A 26,997-nucleotide genomic window follows, 5' to 3' on the forward strand; every position below is an offset into this window, starting at 1 on the left:
CTAAGACAAGTGTTGGAGGCTGAGATAGAAGGAGAGAGGGCTAGAGGGAGGCCCAGAGAAAGATGGATGGACTCTGTCATGAATAGAATAAGAAAAAGAAGACTGGACTGGAATAGAATTACTGAAGAGTAGTGGTGGAAAGAAAGGCAACACCCTGACCTGGCAGGAGCTGGACAAGGGGACGATGATGTCATCTTTGCTAAAATACATTTTTCACTCATATGGAGTTTTTTTCAAAAGCAGAATACAAATACTATTCTGTTTTTGATTACCAAATGATGGTGATCACAGCTGAAATAAATGTTCTTATTGGAAGGAGTTCTTTTCAAAAAAGAAATCTTTCCAGGCATATGCTTGCTGAGGCACGGTGGAGAGGGAGAGGAGAGGAAAGACGGAAAGTCCATGTTAAATGACCAGAAATCCGTGTACTGTAGAGAAGTTTCCTTCATCGGCATTTGTACAGCGTGAGCAACTTAAAGCAGAATGAGTCCCGCAGCCAGGTCTGCACATGGGATGATAAAATACCCCCAGAAAGCAAAATTGGCCATGTTTTATACCTACTTCATTCTAATTCTCACATAGGGACTTGAAACATGTACCTTGCATAACAAGGCAAATAGTAAAATCCAGTCAACAGAAACAAAGTTCATCCGAACAATGAACCAAAAGACCAGGAAGGACAAGATTAGAAATTAAGCAAACAGGGAGGAGGCTGGCATCAAAATACCTGTTACCGAGTTTTTAGGAAGATGCAGGCTACAATGGTTTGGACAGGTTATGAGGATGGACAAAACGAGAACAGCAAGGAGTTACTTTGACAGAGAAGTGAAAGGGGAGAGGCCAGTTGGGAGGCCAAGGAATTGATGGATAGACGCAGTGATATCAGAGGTCAGCAAGAGGGATGCCAAGTGGGAGGACGTAGAATAACAGAAACTATACTTTGACAGGAAGAAATGGCGAGCACTTGTACACCACACCCGGGAAACTGGAGCAGGAAAATGATGATGATGATGAATTTGATGTTTGTTATTTCTTATAATAATATGTAAGTAATGTATTTTCAATACTATTAACAGTGTATGGTTAATGATCGCAACAACTTGCACCTAATATAAAAGATTACAAGGCAGTATTAAGAGTTTTATCTATATTTTCCAGTTCTTACTACTGTAAGTTGAATTTTATCATGTGAGAAGTGATACTCGCAATGCTAAAATAAGGTCTCAGTCGCTAGAGTTATTAATTTATTGAAATATCTAACAAAAATTAGATTAATCTGATAAAATGCCTTTTATGAATGTCACTTGGAATAATATGCACTATTGTTAAAGCTGCAAGGAATCATGTGAAGCAAATTTTAAAAAATTGTAACAGTTCATAGTTTTTTAAACTGTGATTTTAAAAGACAAAATTTAAGGTACCTGTAGTATGTTATTGGAGCAAAGCTGTAACCTTTTCCCATTTTCTTCTAGCATGAACTAAATTTTAGTTGAGGAATTATCAAATGTAGCAAATGAGAAACTCACACTTGTAAGAAAATACATTTCAAAATTTTCAGGATGGCATTCAGTTTATGAGAATACTCGAGTCTCTCTGTACGCATCTAGCAATACTGTAAGACAGAATATTTCACACGAAATTGGAACAGAAGTATTGAGCTGCTATGCATCAGTTTACTCATAACTTCACTTGTGTGGTGCGGCACAACATCACATCCTTCCTCTTCAGAACATCTTGGTCTTCTTTCCTGCTTAGCAGTTTGTTAGAAATTTTACAAATTTTTAATTATATAAAATTTTATGTATGTTGATAAGTGTACCTGTACAAGAGAAATGGACAACATCAATATACAGCATTTGATTTCTCTATTGACAGATGTTATTTTGCATGTTCCACACTTCTGTCGAGTGTTTAATGAATTGTACTAAGAACTATGACATTTGATTTTCTAAGGCAGGAGGAGCAACCTGACTGGAAGTTGATTTGTTAAGAAAACAAGTGACAAAGACCATGTTGACATTATGATAATTTGGGGATATTAGGCCGCGTAATGTTAATAACCTGCTGACGTGTTTTGATCCTGTGACCAGGATCGTCTTCAGAGCAATAACATATAATGTATTGGCAACTGTTACTCCACAGAAACCGGACTCAAGATAGCGAGATCCTGTTAGAAATATAGTTCATTCCAGGGCATCCAGAGTCAGAGAGAAAGAAGTTGACGAGTTAACTATGGAGGGTAGCCATGATCTACTCAGTATGTAGCTGTCACCTTTGCTAAAACTGTTCAGGTGTTTAGCAATTTCTATCGCCTCACGAATGATTCTAGGTATAAAATGTTTCTCTTTATAAATGACAGAAGTTGCATCAAGAATGATTTGATGGTCATTATGAATTGCATGTTCTGCCACAGCAGACTTCTCTTAAGTGCCTGCGATGTGCTGGAATATATATATAAAAATATAGAAACACAGATGATTTCATGAGAACTTTGTTCTTTATGCGCAAGCATGTTGACTGACGCTTCAACTTTATTATCACAGTTATGTCTTCCAGCTCACCCAAACCTCTTGTGCTAGTGTTCCATATGTGTCACTGCGCCTGTGGATCGCTTTATATTGGCCAAACGTGTAGGAGTGTAGCAACAAGGGTTAAAGCAGAAGATCTGGAGAAATTGCTGAATGGTATGCACAGAGTAAGGAGTACAACAAGATGAAAATAAATAAGTCCAAAACAGAAGTAATGTAGTGCAATCGAACGAAGTCAGGTGATGCAGGAAATATTAGATTAGGAAATGATGTCTTAAAGGAAGTAGATGAATATTGTTACTTGGGTAGTAAATAACTAATGATGGTAGAAGTAAGGAGGACATAAAATGCAGAATAAAAGAAGGCCTTTCTTAAGAAAAGAAATTTGCTCATCTTGAACATTGATATAGGAATTAGAAAAATGCTTTTGAGACTTTTATCTGGAGCATGGCATTGTATGGAAGTGAAACATGGACGATAACTAGCTCAGAAAGAAAGAGAATAGAAGCTCTTGAAATGTGGTGTTACAGAAGAATGCTGAAGGTAAGATGGGTAGATCAAATCACGAATGAAGAGATATTGAATCAAATTGGTGAGAGGAGATCAATTTGGCTAAATTTGATCAGAAGAAGAGATAGAACAATAGGACACATCTTAAGAAACCCAGGACTTGTGCAGTTGGTTTTAGAGGAAAGTGTAGGTGGTAAGAACGGTAGGGGTAGAGGAAGGTATGAATATGACAAGCAGATTAGAGCAGATGTAGGATGCAGCAGTTACGTAGAAATGAAAATGTTAGCACAGAATAGGGTAGCATGGAAAGCTGCATCAAAACCAGTCTGTAAACTGATGACTCAAACAACAACAACAACCTAGAATCATTTGTGAGGCGGTAGAAATTGGTAAGCACCCGAATAATTTTAACAAAGGTGACTGCTATATACTGAGTAGATCATGGCTACCCTCCATAGTTAAATCGTTAACATCTTTTTCCATGACTCTGGAGGCCCTGGAATGAACTATATTTCTAACAGGACCTCGCTATCTTGAGTCCGGTTTCTATGGAGTAACAGTTGCCAATACATTATATGTTATTGCTCTGAAGACGACCCTGGTCGCAGGATCAAAACGCGTCACGACCTAATATCCCCAAATTATTATAATGTCATTTAGTGGGCGTGAAAGTCCATGTATAAAGATAAAAAGACCATATTGTTTGGAAACTGATTCTGAATTAATGTAAGTTAAGAAAGTGATCCTCAGGATAACTGAACACTCCAGTAAAGTTCATCTTCCTGCTTAACGTTTATAAAAATATAGAAACACAGATGATTTAATGAGAACTTTGTTCTTTATGCACAAGCAAGTTGGCTGATGCTTCAACTTTATTATCACAGTCATATGTCTTCCAGCTCACCCAAACCTCTTGTGCTAGTGTTCTGTATGCGTCACTGATATTGCAAGCCAGCAGTGCACAAGAAGTAGTAGACTGAGTTGTAAAGTGGAACATCCACCGCAGATCTTGATCTTCTTTTCCTGAAATATGATAGAATTTTCTCAATAGCATTATTCGTTAATGTTAAGCAAATACCGTTACATTTGAACAGGTATGGGCAGTTTATAGGAAGAGTAATGGTGGCACTTTCAAGGATTTGGACTCTTCTCTTAGTCACAGGGTGATTCTAAAAGACTTTTACAAACTTTGGGGATGGGTTCTTTACACCAAAACAAGAAAGAAAAGTCATATAAACATATGTCCCAAAACCCTTTGTTTCCCTTTTGAGTTATTAATTATTAATTATTTATTTATTTATTAATAAATCAAGAAAAAAATCAAGGCATTAGAGAGAGAAGATGAATCCATAGTACATGACGAAAAGTGTCTTCAGAAGGTGATGGCAAAGTATATTGAAAAACTTTATAATGAGGATGGCTGCTCGGAGGAAGAAGGAGATAAGAAAATTAAAATAACAGATGGAGAAAAAGAAGAGAACCCGATAACATGGTTGGAAGGTAGTGAAAGCAATCACCAAAGGTAAAGCAAGTGGGAAAGACAGATTCAATGCTGATATGATTAAGGCAGCAGGAAGCATTGGACTACAGTAGCCCGAGCCTCAATGTCATATGGAAGGATGAAAGCATGACGAATATAAGCCCAAATGTGAGGACTCGGCCATTATAGCATGATAGTTTGTGGTCCCGCCACTGCAAGCACTGCAAGCGACTGTATCCAACACGTGCTCCGGGCAAATTATAGAAAAGTGCGGGAGACGTTATTGTGCGAAATATTTCAGTGAATAAGTTGAATTTTGCTTTCATTTCCTAAACTCAGTTGATTGTATGTTGTGTACTTCAAGCAAGTATCTTACGTGGCTTGATTAATTAAAGAGTTCAGCATGCCGTACGGTTTTGTTCCTGGCTGTAAGTAAGGCTATGGTAGAGTAGTCGACGATATACAATATTTTTCACCTCCGAAGGATAGACACCAATTTGAAAAATAGGCCAGAGTCATTCCATGGAAAGATACTGACTTAACGAGTAACAGCATAATTTTTAATGTTCATTTCTCTGATGATTTGATAGTGAAATCAGTGAACAGTAAACAAGTGGATATCTCTCGTGTGAGATGGAAATTACGTCCAGGAGCAGTGCCTCACATTTTTTTCTAATTTGCCGAAATACCTTTCAAGTGAGATTAAGTCGCGTGAAACTCCCAACAGGAAAACGAACCTAGACACCATCAAGAAAAAAAGAAATAAGAATGAAGACGGGAGTGCAGTTGCGAATGGGGAATTAAAAGGTCAGTCTAATATTGATCAAAATTTGGGTCATTCTAATGTACTTTCTGATGCCGAAAAGACAATATTATCGCTCAAAAGGCGTCTAAAAATGCTAATTGAAATTTATTTTATAGTCTTGAACATCCGCCAAATCTTCACGCAAGCTTTCGAAAGTCCAGTAACCAACAAATTGAGTTGGTAAGTAGAGTATTACCTTTAAATAGTTCCTGGGCGTTTGCTTTAATATTCTGGGAGTTATGTGTAATTTATCTGTATATGTACACTCCAGTAACCTCTGCTTTCCGCAATATGTGATGAAGGCCGTAGCTCTTATTTCCATGTATGAATTTTTTCCATTGTACCCTGCCGTGGTATTTTAATTGTAATTTCTCATTGTTTTTAAAAGACAGTGTATATTCTTATCAGTTACAGAGTGCTTAATACGTTTCCTCTGGCATAATTCCTAAGACGAGCTGATCGGTACTGTGGAGCTTGCCCGCTCTAGCGCTGCCTGGCGAGGCGCGCTTGAACTCGAGGAGTCCTCACACTTGTTCTTATATTCGTCATGATGAAAGGATACCTGAAGATTGGCAACAAGGAAGCATTGTACCATTGTTCAAAAAAGGAAATAGGAAGAAACATCTGGAGAGGAACAAGGAAATCATCTTCGTATTTTTGGATTTGGAAAAAGCTTATGTTACAGTTAAGAAAAAACATGTATGGGAATGCCTACTGAAAAAGAATGTACCAAAATCATTAATTAACAAGATAAAAATGTATCATGAGAGTAAAAGCAGTGTACAAGTGGAGAATGTGACTCTGAAACATTTTATACAAAAAAAGGTCTCAAGCAAGGAAGTGCGCTGTCACCATTATTGTTTATTATATTGATGGATGAAATCATAAAACGTGTAAAACAGAGTATCAGTAGTGATGAAGTGAATGCGTTGGTATTTGTAGATGATGTGGTGATTTGGGGAAAGGGAGAAAAGGAAGTACAAAGGAGACTGGACATTTGGAATGAAAATCTGAAGGAGTTTGGAATGGTAATTAGTAAAAAGAAAACTGTAGTCATGCACTGTGGAAAAGAGAAAAAGCGAAGCTAAGTGAACATAGATGAAGAATGGTTAGAGAATGTAGAACAGTTTACATATCTGGGTAGCATTATAAATGGAAGAAATGAACTCAACCCTGAAATTAATAACAGACTAAGTAAAGGTACAACATTTTATCAAGTCAGAGAGCTTTTACAGGATGACAAAGTACCCAAGAGAACGAAATTAACATTATATAAACAGTATTTCTTACCAACTGTAACATACGGAGTAGAAACACTGGTAACTAATAAGAGACAAGATAGTAAGATCCAAGCAGTAGAAATGAAATTTTTAAGAACATCGGTTAAAAAGACAAGAAGAGATAGAATTCAAAATATTAAAATCAGAGAAGAGTTAAATAAAGAACCGTTAGTACAGAAGATACAGAAAGCAAGACTGAGATGGTTCAGACATGTAAAAAGAATGGGAAAGGAACGGGTAGCAAGAAGGGAACTGGAAAGAGAAGTTAAGGGAAAGAGACCAGTTGGAAGACCGAGAAGAAGGTGGATGGGTCAGATGTGGAAGGACATTAGAGAAGCTGGATTGTATGTGACAGAAGTAATGGAGCAGGAGAAGTGGAAGGATAGAAACGAATGGAGGAGGCTTGTTAACCACATCCGGGTGACTGGAGTGGGACATTGATGGTGATGATGATAAAAGTTAATGTTCACCGCCTTTCCAAGTCTGACCCAGCAACTTAATTTCTCCAAGCACGTCTTACAGGCAATGTCTACAGGGATTTTATTTAGAACACTCTCCCAGACTTGCTAGAAGATGTGCCTCTGCAAATAAGAAGAAACATATCGTTTATGCATGTAGGGCTCCAGCACATTTTAGTCTCATTGCTCGAGATGCATTGGCTGGTATCTACCAAATAGAGTAGAGACAATATGTGACACTTCCAGATTTAGCCTTGTTAAAATAGGAGACAATTTGCAAGTGGCAGTCCTAGTGGCATGACCTGGAAATTTGTGCTAAATTCAAATATCAATGGAAATGTATATACGGAAATTGGTAAATAAATTATATCTATAAAGAAAGTGTTACTAAGATATTAACTTGAAAGTTGCTAAAGCAATTCTGTATAAATGAATGAAGAATTATTTAACAGGTTATTATTTGAAGACTGAAATTAGACATATAATCAAAATGTGAAATGGACTGCTGTGCAAGGGCTTGATCTTTCATTTATGCATTACTTTTCTAGCTTTAGCATTCCTGCCTGAACTTTCATGGCTGGATTTCTCTTTTTTTTCTCATTTAAAAGCATTGTATCATCACATTAAAAGTCCGACTCGTTGGCTGAACGGTCAGCGTATTGGCCTTCGGATCAGAGGGTCCTGGGTTCGATTCCCGGCCGGGTCGGGGATTTTAACCTTAGTTGGTTAATTCCAATGGCATGGGGGCTGGGTGTGTGTGTTGTCTTCGTCATAATTTCATCCTCATCACGACCCGCAGGTCGCCTACGAGCGTCAAATAGAAAGACCTGCACCTGGCGAGCCGAACCCGTCCAGGGATATCCCGGCACTAAAAGCCATACGACATTTCATTTCATCACATTAAAACACTTGTCAATAAAAATATCGGCACATTCCTTACAATTTGCATACAAATTTGTATTTTTTTATTTTTCTATTCCACCTTTTCAATACAATTGATTTTGTGCTGTTCGAAGTTGGTTGTTGGAAGAAGGTGGAATAGAAAAATAAAAAATACAAATTTGTATGCAAATTATAGCAAATTTCAATATGGATCTAATCATGAGATTAGTTACATGTAACATTCCTTACACACGTGATTCAATGAATTTACATTTAAGAGCTGGACAATTTTCCTGTTAAGTTGAAGCCTACTAACAAAAAGAAAATCTATAAATTTAGCCTCAAAAACATTCAAACTTTCCCTATAAGCAATACTTGCCATTACATTATGGTAAGGCAAATTTGCATCATCATATTGTTTCAACAAAATATGTACATTTCTTAAATCACCCATATATTCTTCAGTGCTTGAAAATGCATTACGGCATTCCAAATGGGATAACTTGGAACACAACCAGCCACATACATATGCATTTTCCTGAATTAGATCAAACCCACAGATCACACTTACAACACATCGGCATTGAAGGTTAACTACTACACTGTACAATAAAATAAGCTTATTATATTTTAAGCCAGTTAAAATATGGGTCGCACAGGTCAGAGGTTTAGGAAGTACTATAAAAATCTCTTTGTAACTGGAAGAATATATATGCAAACACAATATTTACTTACATTTATTGTCACGAGGGAAACGGAAGACAGACCGCGAATCCTTCTCCATTTCATTGTTATTGTAGCCAAACACAGCACATATCTTTCCACTCATATTGAGAGGTGATATAAAGGAATGACACACGCTACTGTTTACTTATGTCAACTTAATGCAAACGCATAAATAACGCCAAAAACTTCATAAACAAATACACGTGCTCTTATGACAGAATCAGTAACTCGAGGTCACTCCGCTAGATAGAGCTCTAATCGCTGTCCCTCGATATCTCGCAGAGTGTCACACATTGTCTCTACTGTATTTGTATCTACCATAGCAGATGGATAAGTAGAGGAGCCCATGGCCTGCACGTTCCTCCAACCTCAATCCTTTGAATTTTTACCTCTGGGGGTACCTTTAACAATTGATTTATTCAGCAGACAAACAGGATAAAGAAACTCTTCTTCAATGTGTCATGGAAGCCTGTGAAACCCTTCTACACCATCAGGGAGTATTTGAAAGGGTGCGACAGTCTGTAATTTGACAAATGCATGCATAATACCAAGATAAATGTTTTGTTATTGGACATTATAAATTTTCCAGCTAACTTATTCCTGGTTGCCAGCGTTTCGCTCCCCTGTGCTAGGTTGGGCTCATCAGTTGGTACCTAGCACACCTACCAAGATGCATGGCCAGTGCATACCGTGGAGGCCACTGTGTAGACTACTTGGAGCCACCGGCAGTGCCAATGCACTATGAGAGACTTTGTCTCATTACCAAAAATTGAAGCAGAAATTATCAGTAGTCTCAAACACAGGGATAGCAGAGATTCGAGAAGGTAGAAGGTAGGACTGCAAGGTACATGTGGAGCCACCCTGTTCAAATGGGGATGGAGGACTTCACCATAATGTGGAGAAGAAGAGTAGACAATGAATCATATTGCATTTGAGTGTCCTTTACATGCTTATGGAGGCACTGTAGAGGACTTGCACAGTGTTTCAAGCAAAGCTCTTCTCTGGCTCTCACTTCAGTAAGGAATTTGTGAACTTGAGATAGTAGTTGTTCATATTGTGTATAATACTGTCTTCATCATATGCTAAATAAATAATAACCGGCTCATGAATGTATGTGTATGTTCAGTCCTCAGCCTGAAGGCTGGTTAGATCCTCCACCATTAGCTGTCATAGAAAGCCTAGGCATCACTGAAGAGGCGTACTAGGAAAATTAGGAGTGAGGTAGTTTCCTGTTGCTTTCAACACTGAGCCAGAAGTTGCTATTGCATATCAGTCTGCCAACATCACTGAAATGCATGCACCCACCAATGCTATGAGCAACATTTTCACACCATTCATAACAGGGGCTGGCTGCATAAGGAATACCTCGGTCACTTTCACATTGTCAAAGCCAAGGATGAGGTCAATGAAAGTAACAAAATTGTTCTAGCCCATACCGGAAGACATACCTCTGATTATGTTCCAAGGAACAGAAATCAGTCTGAGAGACTCTGTGAAGAATCTTGGCCTAAATCATTGACAAAAATCTAATTTGGTCTGAACACTCAACAGAAATCTGCCAGCTAACTTTCTACACACTACACTCCTTTAAAAGGCTAAGAGATCTTTTCCCACTTGAAACAAATAAATTCTACAAGGTCTAATTCTACCCATTTTCGACTATGGATACGTTATGCACAACAGTTTAAACAGCACACTCGGTACCAAATTACAGTGTGCATACAATGCATGTATCTGCTTTATCTTCAATAAACCAAAACATTCCCATATCTTCCCCTACTTCAATCAGTTATCTTGGCTATATTTAGAGGAGAGAAGAAATCTGCACTCTGTGCCAGTTGTTCTAAGGAGCAAAACATAGGTTTACTTAAGAGATGACCTTCAATACCCATCATTCAGAAATAATCACCAAAGAAGATCATTAACTAACTCCCTACTAAGTTTCCCTACCCATCACAATACCAGTTACAGTGATTTATTCATCCCCACTACTATCCGACTGTGGAATTCCCTGACGGCTGAAATTAGAGACATTCCTAGTACTCAGCAGTTCAAAACAAGGTGTTGCAAAAGTGATGGAACCAACCAGAGGGAAAAATATCATGGATGTGGTGCTGATAAAACCAGATGAGCTCTATAGGGAAACTGAAGTAATAGATGGTATTAGTGATCATGAAGCTGTTTTTGTCGTAGTCAAAAATAAATGTGATAGAAAGGAAGGTCTTAAAAGTAGGACTATTAGGCAGTACCATATGGCTGATAAAGCAGGCATGAGGCAGTTTCTAAAAAGTAACTATGATCGGTGGAAAACGGTAAATAAAAATGTAAACAGACTCTGGGATGGGTTAAAAGAAATTGTTGAGGAATGCAAAAACAGGTTTGTACCTTTAAGGGAGGTAAGGAATGGTAAAGACCCACCTTATTATAATAGAGAAATAAAGAGACTAAGAAGGAGGTGCAGACTGGAAAGAAATAGAGTTAGAAATGGCTGTGGAAGTAAGGAGAAATTGAAGGAACTTACTTAGAAAATTGAATCTAGCAAAGAAGGCAGCTAAGGATAACATGATGGCAAGCATAATTGGCAGTCATACGAATTTTAGTGAAAAATGGAAGGGTATGTATAGGTATTTTAAGGCAGAAACAGGTTCCAAAAAGGACATTCCAGGAATAATTAATGAACAAGGGGAGTGTGTATGTGAGGATCTTCAAAAGGCAGAAGTATTCAGTCAGCAGTATGTAAAGATTGTTGGTTACAAGGAAAATGTCGAGATAGAGGAGGAGACTAAGGCCAATGAAGTATTAAAATTTACATATGATAACAATGACATTTACAATAAGATACAAAAGTTGAAAACTAGAAAAGCAGCTGGAATTGATCAGATTTCTGGGGATATACTAAAGACAATGGGTTGGGATATGGTACCATATCTGAGGTACTTATTTGATTATTGTTTGGTCGGAGGAGCTATACCAGATAAATGGAGAGTTGCTATTGAAGCCCCTGAGTATAAAGGAAAGGGTGATAGACATACAGCTGAAAATTACAGGCCAGTAAGTTTGACATGCGTTGTATGTAAGCTTTGGGAAGGCATTCTTTCTGATTATATTAGACATGTTTGTGAAATTAATAACTGGTTCGATAGAAGGCAGTTCGGTTTTAGGAAAGGTTATTCCACTGAAGCTCAACTTGTAGGATTCCAGCAAGATATAGCAGATATCATGGATTCTGGAGGTCAAATGGACTGTATTGCGATTGACCTGTCTAAAGCATTTGATAGGGTGGATAATGGGAGACTACTGGCAAAAATGAGTGCAATTGGACAAAAGAGTGACTGAATGGGTTGCTATATTTCTAGAAAATAGATTTCAGAGAATTAGAGTAGGTGAAGCTTTACCTGACCCTGTAATAATTAACCCTCCGTCACACGCGCCGCGGAGTGAGAGTCCGCACTTTATTATTCTTTGGTATCATAGGCCGACGATGCAGGGCAGAATGGGCTGCCTTCTTGTAGCTTCCTTTTGCAACAATACAAAGGCCGTGACGGCGTGAAAATGTCTGAGTAATCGCCGAGCTGTTGATTACGGAAGTTTATATTGTCAACTGCAGAACTTGCGGAGTCTGAGTCCATAGGCGTGTATTGGTGAGTTGTTAATCTTACTCACTCTTTTGGTAAGTCATCCATTCTTCCGTTACTCTTTATTATAAAATTATATACTTTTATTACCTACAAGTGTAGTAGTGGGCTCATTTTGATATATTTTCTACTTGTGATTATTTACAGTGGGATAAACACGATATTACAAAATGAGCTCTGCATAATTATTTTGCGTCCTCTTTCCAAGGAACTAGGCAAATTTAATGTTCGCCTGTTTATCAAAAACATGTCCTTTTGAGATGAATTTAAGGTCGGGCCTGCCCCCTGATAGTGGAATTAAAGGGCCGCGGTATTTTGACCGTGCAAAGGTAGCATAATCATTAGTCTTTTAATTGAAGGCTGGAATAATTCCGAGAGTTATGGATCAAATCGAGCAGTCATTGGACGACGATGAAGTTGGTGCAAGTGATTATAGTGATCGGGACGTCGTAAACGATAGTGATCATAATTCTGAGAGCAAACAATCCACGTACGAAGAGGACGTGACTGAAAGTGAGCAGCATGGAATATATGTTGGAAAGGACGGGGCCGTGTGGAATCATCGCCCTGCAATAGAAGGGTCAGGCAACCTGAACATAATATTATAAAACATTTCCCTGAAGTAGTAGGAGTTGCCATGAATACTGAGACGCCAGTTGAAGCTCTGCAATTGTTCTTTACCGACGAAATGCTACAAGAAATGGTAACATGCACAAATCGCTATATATACCCTTGTGTCATACAAGTCAAGGAACGACAAAGTTGTATTGGTTCTATCTACTTTCCATGAAGACCATTGTATTGATGACGATTCAGATAGATCAAAACCCTCAATGATTACCTTCTATAATGACACGAAGTCGAGCGTTGATAAGGTGGATGAAATGCACTTACTCCATGGCAAGAACATCACGACGTCGTGACTTCTTCCGTGCGATATACATCAATTAATAGAATGTAACGATTACAATTTTATTCCAAGGAGTAAATTAATAACCAATTATTGTTAATTTACAATTAGTTTTGCTAAGTCTTGTGATTTGCAGTTGATAACTAATTTATTTAAAGGACTAAAATGTTCTTGTAAATGTAGATTGTATACACATTTATCAATATAAACAAAATCAAACAAAGTAATTACGATGTAAGACAGATTGACAAAAGAGAGAAATAAGTAATTCTTGAAAAAAGAATTGAAATGAAAGGAATGGAAGCTTACAAACAATCGCGGAATGTCAGTCCGCGCGCGTGTAGCGGTGTTACAACAGAGCGCACGTTTAACGGAGGGTTAAGAGGGGAATTCCTCAAGGCAGTATTATCGGACCGTTATGTTTTCTTATATATATAAATGATATGAGTAAAGGAGTGGAATCGGAGGTAAGGCTTTTTGCAGATGATGTTATTCTCTATAGAGTAATAAATGATTTACAAGATTCTGAGCAACTGCAACGTGACCTCGATAATGTTGTGAGATGGACAACAGGCAATGATATGTTGATAAACGGGGTTAAAAGTCAGGTTGTGAGTTTCACAAATAGGAAAAGTCCTCTCAGTTTTAATTACTGCGTTGATGGAGTGAAAGTTACTGTTGGGGATCATTGTAAGTATCTAGGTGTTAATATAAGGAAAGACCTTCATTGTGGTGATCACATAAATGAGATTGTAAATAAAGGGTACAGATCTCTGCACATAGTTATGAGGGTGTTTAGGGGTTGTAGTAAGGATGTAAAGGAGAGTGCATATAAGTCTCTGGTAAGACCCCAACTAGAGTATGGTTCCAGTGTATGGGACCCTCACCAGGATTACCTGATTCAAGAATTGGAAAAAATCCAAAGAAAAGCAGCTCGATTTGTTCTGGGCGATTTACGACAAAAGAGTAGCGTTACAAAAATGTTGCAAAGTTTGGGTTGGGAAGAATTGAGAGAAAGAAGAAGAGCTGCTCGACTAAGTGGTATGTCAATTTAAGATTATTAAAATTTTATTAGTCAACCTATTCAATACAAATGATATTTGCAAAGTTAGGACTTACATCCTATTAAACTAAGGTCTAAAGGGATATGTTTCGCCCTTTAAAACGGCATCATCAGCCTTTTTACACTCATGCTAAAGACAAAAATCAGGATCCTGATTGTCGATATAAGAAAAAAAATATAAAATGAGAATAAAAATTAGAATGAATATTATACAATATGTGCAATCATGAGTTCTTAAATGACAATTGACAATTAAAATATCATTTAAAATGTTTGCGAAGAAATGGGAGTTGGTACGATAATTACATCAGCAATCTTAAAATGATCTTATAAAACTGAACAAACTAGGCCTTAACCAAATAAATAATAAGAAAGTCTATGGCTAAAGTTGCCGTATCAAGGTTCGTGAAATTCGGCTGGAAGTAACCTGATTTTAAATGTAGAGCAAATGGTTAATAGAATCCAATAGCCACTCAAGACAACATAAAACCTCTCTCGTTGAAAAGTCGTAATGAAACTGTAGTATGGTACATGTAGATTATAAAGTTGTGTCCAATCAATCCATTAATCTCATATTTTACGAAGTGAGATCGCGATCTCAGTATTTTTGTCGAAGGAGCTGTGAGAAGTTAACTAATAAGTGCCGCTGTACAGATTTTGTCAGCTCGTATACCGATGGTTAAATGGGAACATTCTTACGTGTTGGCTGTAGTTTTGAATGTGGATTGACTATTGAAGAAATATAGTGCAGAATCTGTAATGAAAAGGAGAATGAAAACGTAAGAAGTTTAGAGGAAAAACGGTTAAATTAGGGGAATTGATATAAATTCAATTACTTACGTTCTCGGTTTTTGCGGTATGAACTAGTTGCCTGTATGATCTCGGAACGAGTGAGGTTTGAATGGCGTGTGTTGTATCTGTGTGGAACTGAGGGAGAGGGGTGTGATGGATGAACGGAAATAGGCGGGGCGTTGAGCTTGCGCGCTATTGGCTGTTGAAGATGTGGAGTTAAGGAAGAGGAGTGTAATGGAGAAGAGGAGGTGGACGGAGGGTTAAACCTACATGCCGTTGGCTGTGGAACATTAGCAGGGGCGGGGACGGAGGGAGTTACTTTTAAGGGGAAGTTGGAATCTTTATTGGAAGTTAGTTTAAGGTTTTTAAGGATTTTATTTAAATTTGGATTTAAAGATTGTAATAAATTGGGTAAAGTCTCGTATAGGGGATTTTTATTTCGATGGGATCATTGAGATTTAGGTCTTTGTTGTAATGTTGATCCAGATATATGTAAATGTTTTCTAATTCATTCATTAATTTTCCTTTGTCTACTATTTTAATGATTGTTAGGTTCTGTTCGATAGTTGTGAAATGATGACCTGGATCTTTCATATGTGAGCTCATGGCTGAAAGTTTATTATGTCTATTGGCATTATAGTGTTCCTGATATCTAGTAAGGAAGCTCCGGCCTGTTTGCCCAATGTATGATTTTTCACATTGCATGCATTTGAGCCTGTATATGCCTGAGTTTGAGTAAATACTATTGTTCATGTTGAGTGTATTGTGGTTGAAAAACAGGCTGTGATTGGTGTTTGTCGTCTTAAAGGCAATGTTAATGTTTTATTTCTTCAGAGGGTTTGTTGCTTGGTAAATGCCTGGATTATTGTATGTAAAGGTGGCGAATTTAAATTTTTTAGGTTTTTCAGGGACGAGGTTTGTTGCTAGTTTATATTTGATTTTATTAATTATTCGGTTGATTATTTCTATTTTGAAGCCATTGAATTTTGCTAAGTTTTTAATGTAATGAATTTCTGTTTTTAGATTCTTGGGTGATAATGGGATTTTTAAAGCTCTGTAAATTAAAGTATAGAAAGTAGCTTGTTTGTGGGAGTTGGGATGTATAGATGAATTTTTGATTGTTATTGGAGTGTGGCTGGGTTTTCTGTAAATTTGGAAATCAAATGTGTTCTTGTCGCGTGTTATAGTTAAGTCTAAAAAGTTAATGGATCTGTTGACCTCGTCCTTCTTAGTGAACTTGATGTTTTGATCAAGGGTGTTTAAAAAATCTAAAATATCATTGCTATTGTTGAGATTACTGTCAATTATTGCAAATGTGTTGTCAACGTATCTGAGCCGCAGGCTGAGTCCTTTTATTTTTGAAGTTAATGGTGTTCTAATGAGTCCATGTATATGTCTGCCAAGATGCCTGATAAGGGATCTCCCATTGCCAGGCTGTCTTGGTGGTAGATTTTGCCATTGAAAGTGAAATAGTTGTTTTTTAGTACGAAGTTTAAAATATTGATGAATTCGTCTATTTCGAGGGTGCTGATATTGCTGTGTTTGGATAGGTTGTCCTTGATAACATTTACTGTTTGTTTTGTTGGCACGTTAGAATACATGTTCGTGATATCGTAGGAGAACATGATGTGGTTAGGGAGTAGGTTGAATTTCTTTAAAAGATCACAAAAATCAACCGAGTTCTTCAGTGTTGTTGAAAGTGTAGTGTCTTTTAGGAAATGGTGGATGTATTTTGAGGTCTTGTAAGTTGGGCTTTTTCTGCAATTAATTATGGGACGTATGGGTGTATCTTTTTTGTGTAGTTTGGGTAATGCTCTGGCTGTGGGAATATTAGGATTCATGGTGAATAGTTTTTGTTGCTCTTGTTCATTAAGTAAAAAAGTTGAATTCTTTATCAGTGTTTTTAAATTTCGCTGGATTCTGGTGGTAGGATCTTTATTAACTATTGAAAAAGTCCCATCTGCAAAAAAGTTTTCTGTTTTTGTAATGTATTCATTCTTATCTAATAATACGGTAGTCCCTCCTTTGTCCGCTTTAGTTACTATGATATTGTTGTCGTTGATCTTCGTTTTTAAACTCTTTATTACGTTTGTATGATTGAATCGGAAGTTTAATTAATTCTTTGGTGACTGTTGGTAGTTTCTTTTTTATTTCGTATCTGGTGTCGTTTTGCAAATCTGAAGGGAGATTGGTAATGTTAGACTCGATCTCTGCTACAGTGTTGATTATGTCATTTTCTTTTTGTATGCTTGGCCAATTATGTTTTAGACCTCTGCTTAGTAGGTCGATTTCCTGTTCTGAAAAGTTTGTCTTTGTTTTAACTATGACTGGTGAGTTGTTGAAGAGTGAATTGTTGTTTATTATTTCTACATTCATATTGGATGATTTTAATTGGGTCTCCTTTAAGTGTGCAAGCTTTTTGTCCAAAGTTTTTTGTTTTCTGCTTAGGATATCATTTAATTTATAATCTACATGTAGCTGGAATGAGCTCCATTCTATTGGGGATACGTATTGAGATATTGCCAAATGTGTTCTGTATAACTGTAAATTTAAAAGCATTTTCTTTTTGTGGGATGTTTTGATTTCGTGCTTGAGCCAAATTTCATTAGTTCTATTTTGAGTTTTGGTTAAACTGGAAGTGGTTAGGTCTTTTCTCTGAATATGTCTCAAAAATCTTGGAACCAACTTTAGTTTTAGACATTCTTTTAAATAAGCCATGTCTTTAGGTATTTTAGAGATTTTTACCTTTAGGTTGAGATACTTGTTCAAGTTATAATTAGCCTGGTTGGCTTTAACATTACATGTTACAAACTTCATATTTGGTCCGTATTGAAAATGTACATCAATTTAAGATTATTAAAATTTTATTAGTCAACCTATTCAATACAAATGATATTTGCAAAGTTAGGACTTACATCCTATTAAACTAAGGTCTAAAGGGACATGTTTCACCCTTTAAAACGGCATCATCAGCCTTTTTACACTCATGCTAAAGATAAAAATCAGGATCCTGATTGTCGATATAAGAAAAAAATATAAAATGAGAATAAAAAATAGAATGAATATTATATAATATGTGCAATCATGAGTTCTTAAATGACAATTGAGAATTAAAATATCATTTAAAATGTTTGCAAAGAAATGGGAGTTGGTACGATAATTACATCAGCAATCTTAAAATGATCTTATAAAACTGAACAAACTAGGCCTTAACCAAATAAATAATAAGAAAGTCTATGGCTAAAGTTGCCGTATCAAGGTTCGTGAAATTCGGCTGGAAGCAACCTGATTTTAAATGTAGAGCAAATGGTTAATAGAATCCAATAGCCACTCAAGACAACATAAAACCTCTCTCATTGAAAAGTCGTAATGAAACTGTAGTATGGTACATGTAGATTATAAAGTTGTGTCCAATCAATCCATTAATCTCATATTTTACGAAGTGAGATTGCGGTCTCAGTATTTTTGTTGAGCCATGCCATACAAAACAAGGTGATAATAAATAAGAAATAAAAATAGTGCACTGTAAACACTAGGTGTCGCCAGCAAAGGCATGAGTCCTGAATGAATGTTAATTAAAGTAGTTCGCATTGCCACACTCAGCATAGGGACATTTAGTGGACATGCAGAGCTGTGAACACCGTCATGTGGACATCGCCTGCATACAGGAGACAAGAGGCTACCAACTCACTTACCATGGCATAACCAGCCATCATCGTACACTCATAGCTCCGTAGCTGAGTTGTGGAAGTGCATAAACGTTTGGACTATCTAACATCCCTCAGCACTGATGCTGATAATCATCACCGGTGTGTTTTCTCTGAGTATGCTCCTCAAACTGGTTGTGATAAAGGGGAGGAGGACCAGTTCTGGAATGAGCTATGTGATCATTTCTCATCTTGTCCAATGCAAGAACTGCTACTCCTTTGGAGTGACCTGAATGGACACTAGGGAGCAACGGTGGGTGGATATGAATGTCGTGCAAACAATGGGTATGGCACGAGGAAGCTACAAAGGTTATCCCGAAAGTTTTAACAGCGCGCAAACCAAAATTCTGAGGACAATGGGATTATTTTCATTAGAAAGAGCAATGTTTTTCAACCTTGGAACATGCACGCGCAATCCCTCCTAGCGGTAGTTCCTCCACAGAGAGGAAAGAAAGCACAGACAGTGCCGAGTCAGACACGGTGCAAGATGGATCTGTCGTGCCGCGATTTTCGAGCAATGACTTTTTATGATTATAAAAAGAATTTAAGTGCCGAAGAATGCCATTCTTCTTTGCTGCATGTTTTTTGGTGAGGCTGCCCCTTCTAGAGCCACAGTTCAAAATTGGTTTCGCGAGTTTTCAAGGGGTCAGCAGTCAATTGAAGATGAACCTCATCCCGGTCGCCCAGCAACAGCTGAGACTCAAGAAAACATTGATACTGTGAGGGAAATGATCAAAGCAGATCCACATCTTACATTTTGTGACCTTAAATATCGGGTCAAGAGCAGCGCAGACCATTGTTCACGATTATTTAGGCCTTACCAAGAGATGTGCCCGTTGGATGCCGTATTCCCTGACAGAAAGCCAAAAGGAGGAGAAAGTGGACTGGTGTCATTTCAAGCTAGAAAAATTCAATGGCGGGCAGTCCAAAGACACCTACAATATCGTCACAGGTGATGAAACATGGGTCTACCATTATGACCCTGAAACGAAGAGACAGTCTTCTGTGTAGTGCTTTCCAGGAAAGGAACCACCCACAAAAGTTCGACGAAGTATGAGCTCCAGAAAGAAGATGGTGGCAACTCTTTTTTTTACGAAAATGGGGCATCTCACCTCTGTGACCTTGGACACACATCGTACAGTCAATGCTGAGTGGTATGTGAATGACTGTCTTCCCAAAGTCCTCGCCACTTGGAGGTCACAGCACCCAAAATCCAAGAGTAGGCACCTTCTGCTGCATCACGACAATGCATCTGCACACAGGGCTGCCAGAAGAATGGACTTTTTGGAAAGGGCAAAAGTGCCCTATTCACCTGACCTGGCCCCACGTGACTTCTTTCTGTTCCCTAAGACCAAGGAAAAAATACGTGGGCAGCGGCTTTCGTCAGATGAAGAGGCCATTGCAGCGTGTGAGAGTGCACTAAGTGACATCCCGAAAGAAGCTTGGACTGAAACGTTTTCTAAGTGGTTTCAGAGAATGGAAAAATGTCTACGTGCTAATAGAGAGTATTTTGAAAAGTTGTAATTGTTTTGCAAATAAAATTTTTTTCTCACACTCTGCTAAAAACTTTCGGTGTAGCCCTCGTAGTAACCTCCTCCTCACCAAAATGGACCACTTTCTCAAGTGGTAATAACTTTGACTAAGCAAAACAAGAAGACTTCCCTGCTGTGAGTGATATCAATTTCATCTCATCCCAATACATGCCACCTCAACACAAGCTGCTTGTTGCCAATGTGAAAGTTGCTTTACAAAAGAGCTGCAGAACAGCAGGCTGTGAAACAATCATCAATCAAATGAGCATAAGAATAATTATAATCACTATAAGTTTCCCTAATAAATTATCCCAGATTCACTGGGCAACATGCAGCTCACAACTCGCACTCCATCACAACTAGTGTAAAGTAAAAAGCTGTAGACAGTGCCGCACAGAAAACAAACTGAGTGGTTGTGAACAGATCAGGTAAAGGCGAATGTGCAGGAGAAGAAGGCAGCATTCAAGGTGTGGTAGGCCCAGAAACCTGGTGAAAACTGACTGAAGTACACCAAACACTGGAGGGAAATCCAAAGAACTGATGAAGCAGCAAGGGATAATCACTAAGACCTGTACAAACAACCAGATACAATGAAGGGTGAAAAGAAAATCTACTATATGGCACAGACAACAAATTTGTTTTATATTGCAAAACAAATTCTAATTATGGAGATCCTTTGTCTTTTCCTTTATAAAATAATGTTTTTCTACTGTCTTGCTCCTTGATCTGATCCTCTCCTGCTCATCTCATTTCTCTCAGAGCAGCAATGTCAAATCTTTTCAATTCATATGCCACAATCATTTGATCTTGTGGTACAGTATCGGTATCAAATTCAGATTTTCCATGTAACAAAGTTCATTTTCCTTCTTGAATTTTAACTGCATATAGTGTATGATCTCGATGGACCCATTATTATTGTCCCTTGGAAAACACCTGTAAACAAGATTTCCAACATGGAAAGGTTGGTGCACTACAAAAGTTGCACGGACCCAGACAGATTCAAAGCTTAATCCAGTGGCACAGAATCTACAAGTGGAAACTCTGAGACTGCTGAAGCCTTACAGACTGTGGAGACATTACAGATGTTTGAGGGGCATAGCAGTTATCATCCATTAAAATGAAGTCTCCTCCAAAATGCTGGCAAGGCAGTTTCACTGCTGCTTGTAAAATGCCATCCCTCTACGTTGGAGCATGGAGTGTGACCTGAATTATCATGAGAGTTGTATGGTGACCCTGTGTAATGCTACCCCAGAACATCAATGAGCCACCACCTTGCTGCACATATCAGGCACAGTGCAGTACAACTTAAGTTGTCTAGAAACACGTTGTCTGCAACCATCTAGGTTCAGACATATGCCAATTCAGAGGAATTTTTCTTGCCTATCTTAAACAAACAAACAAACAAACAAACAAACAAACAAACAAACATGGGAGGCAGGATGTAGAGGTGTGCGAGCTGGATCTCACTATGGCCTACCACTTGAGTTTGACTTTCTGTGACCACACACATGTTGTTACAATTACAGACAATTTCAGGGATGATTTTGACAAACAAACAAACAAACAAACAAACAAAAATGTACATTACTTACAGGAATGATACAAAACTTACCTCCGGGTGCTTTGAGATGCATTCCTTTGGCTGCATACGAGGAAGTGTGTTGTGCACTTTATAACAAGCAATAGAGCTGCCGTTGTACGACATCTCTCTCGGATGAACGGTTAGTTTGTATTTCTCATCTGCTGTGCACAGCGCATCCACCACGACTAGCACCATGTTACTGTAAGTTATTAGCTGAGCCTCAAATGGCCTGGAACAAGTAACATACTGTAAGATTTTCTTATAAGGTAGAATATTCTAAACAATTATTATCAGGTTGGTGTATAAATCCGCAGCGTTTTTGTTTTGCAAGTTTGTACTCCGGTTGCTATGGATTTATTTATTGACTGTTCGTTATTTGTAGTTCAATGTTTGTATCTGAGGTTACATATTGAAGTTTTGTCATTTGCAAATAGTGACTGGAGCTGTGGACGCTAGAAAATGGAGTGCCAAGTGGAGAATTTGGAACATTCCCAACATACTCTTCTCTTTGAGTTCAGGAAACATTTGCACTTTGTTTAGGGATAATTCCACTGTAAAGAGCACAGCAAGAAAATGGTTTTCTCATTTTAAGGAGGAGCGTTTTGACACTAGTGAATCTCCATATCAGGAATTGACGAAGATCTTTTAAACACATTAATCCAAAATGATCCACGTCAGTGTCGAGAACTGGCAAATGTGATGAACTGTGATAATTCCATCATCATGTGACATTTGCATTCAATGGGCAAGGTTCAAAAATTGGGTGTGTGGGTATTGCATGCTTTTCCAAAACTACAAAAATCAGCAGATGGCCGTATGTGCATCTCTGCTCGCTCCTTATCGATTGGTTCACAAACAGCACCGACGATTCCTATCCTGTATTGTTACTGGTGATGAGAAGTGGTGTCTTTATGCTAACATAAGGAAAAGAAAGGAATGATTGAGCCAAAAGAAAAAAAGCAACTCCTCATACAAAGACCTGCGCACATATACAAAATATAATGTTATGCTCTGGTGGAACAGCGATGGTGTGCTGTCCTACAAATTGCTTACCTGAGGTGTCAGCATCACTGATAACATTTATTGCCAACAACTGAGATGTCTTGCAGATGCAATCCAAGACAAATGACCAACAAAACTGGGTGAAGTGATGCTGTTTCATGATAACACCCAACCACACTCTGCCAACCCACCTTATTCAGCTGATCGTGCACCCTCAGATTTTTACCTTTTCCACTCTCTATCGAACAACCTTAAAGGAACTTCCTTTCCAGATGAAAATGCACTCTGAACATGGTTCGACGAGTTCTTCAACTCAAAACCACGTGATTTCTACAGGCGCAGAATTGAAAAGTTGCCCCAGCGCTGGCAGACTGTTGTAAATAGTGAAGGAGAATATATTACTGATGATTAACTTCCCTCTGAGGTGTATCTGATATGTTTAATAAACTTGTGGAAAAATGCTATGAACTTATGCACCAACCCAATACATGAATAAAATTGAATATTTAACAGGTTATTTTCACAAGGAAGACTGTTTGACTTCAAAGTAGGAAGAGTTGCTTTAAATTTAAATATTATCTGGTGTTAAGCAGCAATCCATTTAGAAAACAACAAAAATATATTAATAAAGACTAGGAATAATTTATCTTACCACGGGGAAATTGATATCTCTGCAAAAATAACCAAATTTACCAGAACAACAGGAATCATAAATCATATCATGAAGCCATCTCTTGTCCAAAAACACACTTGCTTACGTCTTTATGACACTTTAGCCAGACCAACACTTTGCTACGGCAGTGAGGCATGGACAATAAGAACTCAAGACATTTCCAGAATTACAGCACGTGAAATGACGTTCATGCGCAGAACAGCAGGCTATACGAAATGGGATCGTATAAGAAATGAAGATGTGCTTAAAGGACTGAATGTGAAATCAGTAATCAATTACATCTATGATTACCCAGAAAACTTGAAACGTCATGTTCAAAGGATGGAATCTGGAAGACTACCAAAGGAGATCCTACGCTATCAACCAAGAGGACAGAGATCTATAGGACGTCCAATGAAGCGATGGAAAGAAAAAGCAAGACTGTAATGGACCACATGGCCCAGTACTTGGAAGGATGATGATGATGATGATGATTATGACATAACCTCTCCTGCCCAAAGGCCAACCTCACCTTCCCGAGATGAAGAAACCTGTTCCCACAGATGAGGCCCTGTCGACAGAGTCACGGCGGTATAACCGTTACATCCATTATGGAGGAAATGCTATGATTTCAGCTAGTCCATTAGCTGAGAGGTGGCAGCCCCACCAATGGTCTTACTTCCTTCAGGCTAGCAACCCGTCGGAAGGACATTTGATTGCTTTCAAGTCTTGCAAAAAGTAAAACGCAAGACCGTAACGGGTCACATGGCCCAATAGTTGGAAGGAAGATGATGATGATGACAATTTCTTTGGTATTGTGAAATCTTTTAAACAATGTACAGATACCGAAATTTCCACATACCAGCCAGAAGATGGTGATGGGGAAAGAAACTTATCCATGAACCAACGATAATTTATTATAAAGATAAATTTGGATTGACTTACATTAAGTGACAGGATTAATGATAGGAGCTCGAGGAACTATTCCTCGATTCATTGTGAACTTTTGGAAGCAGTTTAATTTAGAGGTTCTGGAACTACAAACTGTGTCTTTGTTAGCTTTACAAGGTTCCATTTCATTACTGAGAAATCACTGCTACGTGTTATAACGCTTATAGTTTAAAGACATTATGATAATAATGTAATCAACAAAATTATTGTAAACCAAAATTATAATTTCATTTGTTTCACTGCTGCTCATTGAGAGGAAGATGGATGAAACCCAGTGTGGTTTCAGACCACAGAGAGGCTGTAAGGATCAGATTTTCAGTATGCGCCAGGTAATTGAAAAATGCTACGAGAGGAATAGGCAGTTGTGTTTATGTTTCTTAGATCTAGAGAAAGCATATGACAGGGTACCACCATACTGGGGGACTATGGAATTAAAGGTAGATTATTAAAATCAATCAAAGGTATTTATGTTGATAATTGGGCTTCAGTGAGAATTGATGGTAGAATGAGTTCCTGGTTCAGGGTACTTACAGAGGTTAGACAAGGCTGTAATCTTTCACCTTTGCTGTTCGTAGTTTACATGGATCATCTGCTGAAAGGTATAAAATGGCAGGGAGGGATTCAGTTAGGTGGAAATGTAGTAAGCAGTCTGGCCTATGCTGACGACTTGGTCTTAATGGCAGATTGTGCCGAAAGCCTGCAGTCTAATATCTTGGAACTTGAAAATAGGTGCAATGAGTATGGATTAGCCTCTCGAAGACTAAATTGATGTCAATAGGTAAGAAACTCAACAGAATTGAATGTCAGATTGGTGATACAAAGCTAGAACAGGTCGATAATTTCAAGTATTTAGGTTGTGTGTTCTCCCAGGATGGTAATATAGTAAGTGAGATTGAATCAAGGTGTCGTAAAGCTAATGCAGTGAGCTCGCAGTTGCGATCAACAGTATTCTGTAAGAAGGAAGTCAGCTCCCAGGTGAAACTATCTTTACATCGGTCTGTTTTCAGACCAACTTTGCTTTACGGGAGCGAAAGCTGGGTGGACACAGGATATCTTATTCATAAGTTAGAAGCAACGGACATGAAAGTAACAAGAATTATTGCTGGTACAAACAGGTGGGAACAATGGCAGGATGGTACTCGGAATGAAGAGATAAAGGCTAATTTAGGAATGAACTCGATGGATGAAGCTGTACGCATAAACTGGCTTCGGTGGTGGGGTCATGTGAGACGAATGGAGGAGGACAGGTTACCTAGGAGAATAATGGACTCTGCTATGGAGGGTAAGAGAAGTAGAGGTAGACCAAGACGACGATGGTTAGACTCGGTTTCTAACAATTTAAAGATAAGAGGTATAGAACTAAATGAGGCCACAACACTAGTTGCAAATCGAGGATTGTGGCGACGTTTAGTTAATTCACAGAGGCTTGCAGACTGAACGCTGAAAGGCACAACAGTCTATAATGATAATGTATGTAATGTATGTATGTTGTTTCATTATGTTTTGTCCATTGTGGCAACGTTCGACTGAGGGAAGTTTTGTGAATAAAAATAAAACAGAATGCACATCTTGTAGAAATGAACGATATGAAGTGAGATTCAAAAGTAGAACATTACTTTTTGAACTAAATTTTCTAAGCCTGGGTAGGTGTACTGAAAGTAAGTATTTTACTAATTTTGAATATTGAGCAGCAACACTATATGGACTAGTGAGCTATTTTTAGTGTTGTATGCAGTTAAGAAACGAGAACCACAATCCCATGGTCTTGGTCTACAAAGCCACTGCTGCTCAGAATGCCTGTGTTTTGTGGTCGGCATGACAAATTTTCTCACTGTTATTCTTGGCTTCCTAGACCGGGTCTGCTATCTCACCATCAGATAGCTCCTCCATTGTAACCACATAGGTTGAGTGGACCTCAAACAACCAGCACTCAGATCCAGGTAAAAATCCCTGTCCTGCCTGGGAATTGAACCTGGGTCCTCTGGGTAAGAGGTAGGCATGCTATCCCTACACCATAGGGCTTGAAGATCAAAAAATGATGTTTCAATCATCAGTGCATAGACTGGTTTTATGCAGCTCTCCATGTCCGCCTATCCTGTGCTAACTTTTTAATTTCTACATAACTGCTGCATCCTACATGTGCTCTAATCTGCTTGTCATATTCATACCTTGGTCTACCCCTACCGTTCTTACCACCTACACTTCACTCAAAAACCAACAGAACAAGTCCTAGGTGTCTTCATGTGTGTCCTATCATTCTATCTCTTCTTCTCGTCAAATTTAACCACAACGAACTCCTTTAACCAATTTGATATGAATCATCAAGATTCATGTTTCAATCTATCCATCTCACCTTCAGTGTTCTTCAGCAACACTACATTTCAAAGAGTTCTATTCTCTTTCTTTCTGAGCTAGTTATCATCCATGTTTCACTTCTATACAGTGCAATGCTCCAGACGAAAATCTTAAAACATCTTTCTAATTCCTTTTTCAATGTTTGAG

General features: G+C 38.2%; 1 protein-coding gene across 1 annotated transcript in view; it reads right to left on the reverse strand.

Annotated features, from left to right (window-relative positions):
- Nucleotides 1-3,925: 3,925 nt before the first annotated feature.
- Nucleotides 3,926-26,997, reverse strand: part of stj (straightjacket) — a 303,422-nt gene continuing 280,350 nt past the window's right edge. Inside the window, exons 28-29 of the mRNA XM_068227342.1 lie at nt 21,921-22,119; nt 3,926-4,061 (exon numbers count right to left, since the gene is read on the reverse strand). Of these exons, the coding sequence (XP_068083443.1) occupies nt 3,957-4,061; nt 21,921-22,119 (304 nt within the window). The 3' untranslated portion in view covers nt 3,926-3,956. The remainder of the gene's footprint in view (nt 4,062-21,920; nt 22,120-26,997) is intronic.

Source organism: Anabrus simplex, chromosome 4, assembly GCF_040414725.1.
Source record: "Anabrus simplex isolate iqAnaSimp1 chromosome 4, ASM4041472v1, whole genome shotgun sequence".
NCBI lineage: Eukaryota > Metazoa > Arthropoda > Insecta > Orthoptera > Tettigoniidae > Anabrus > Anabrus simplex.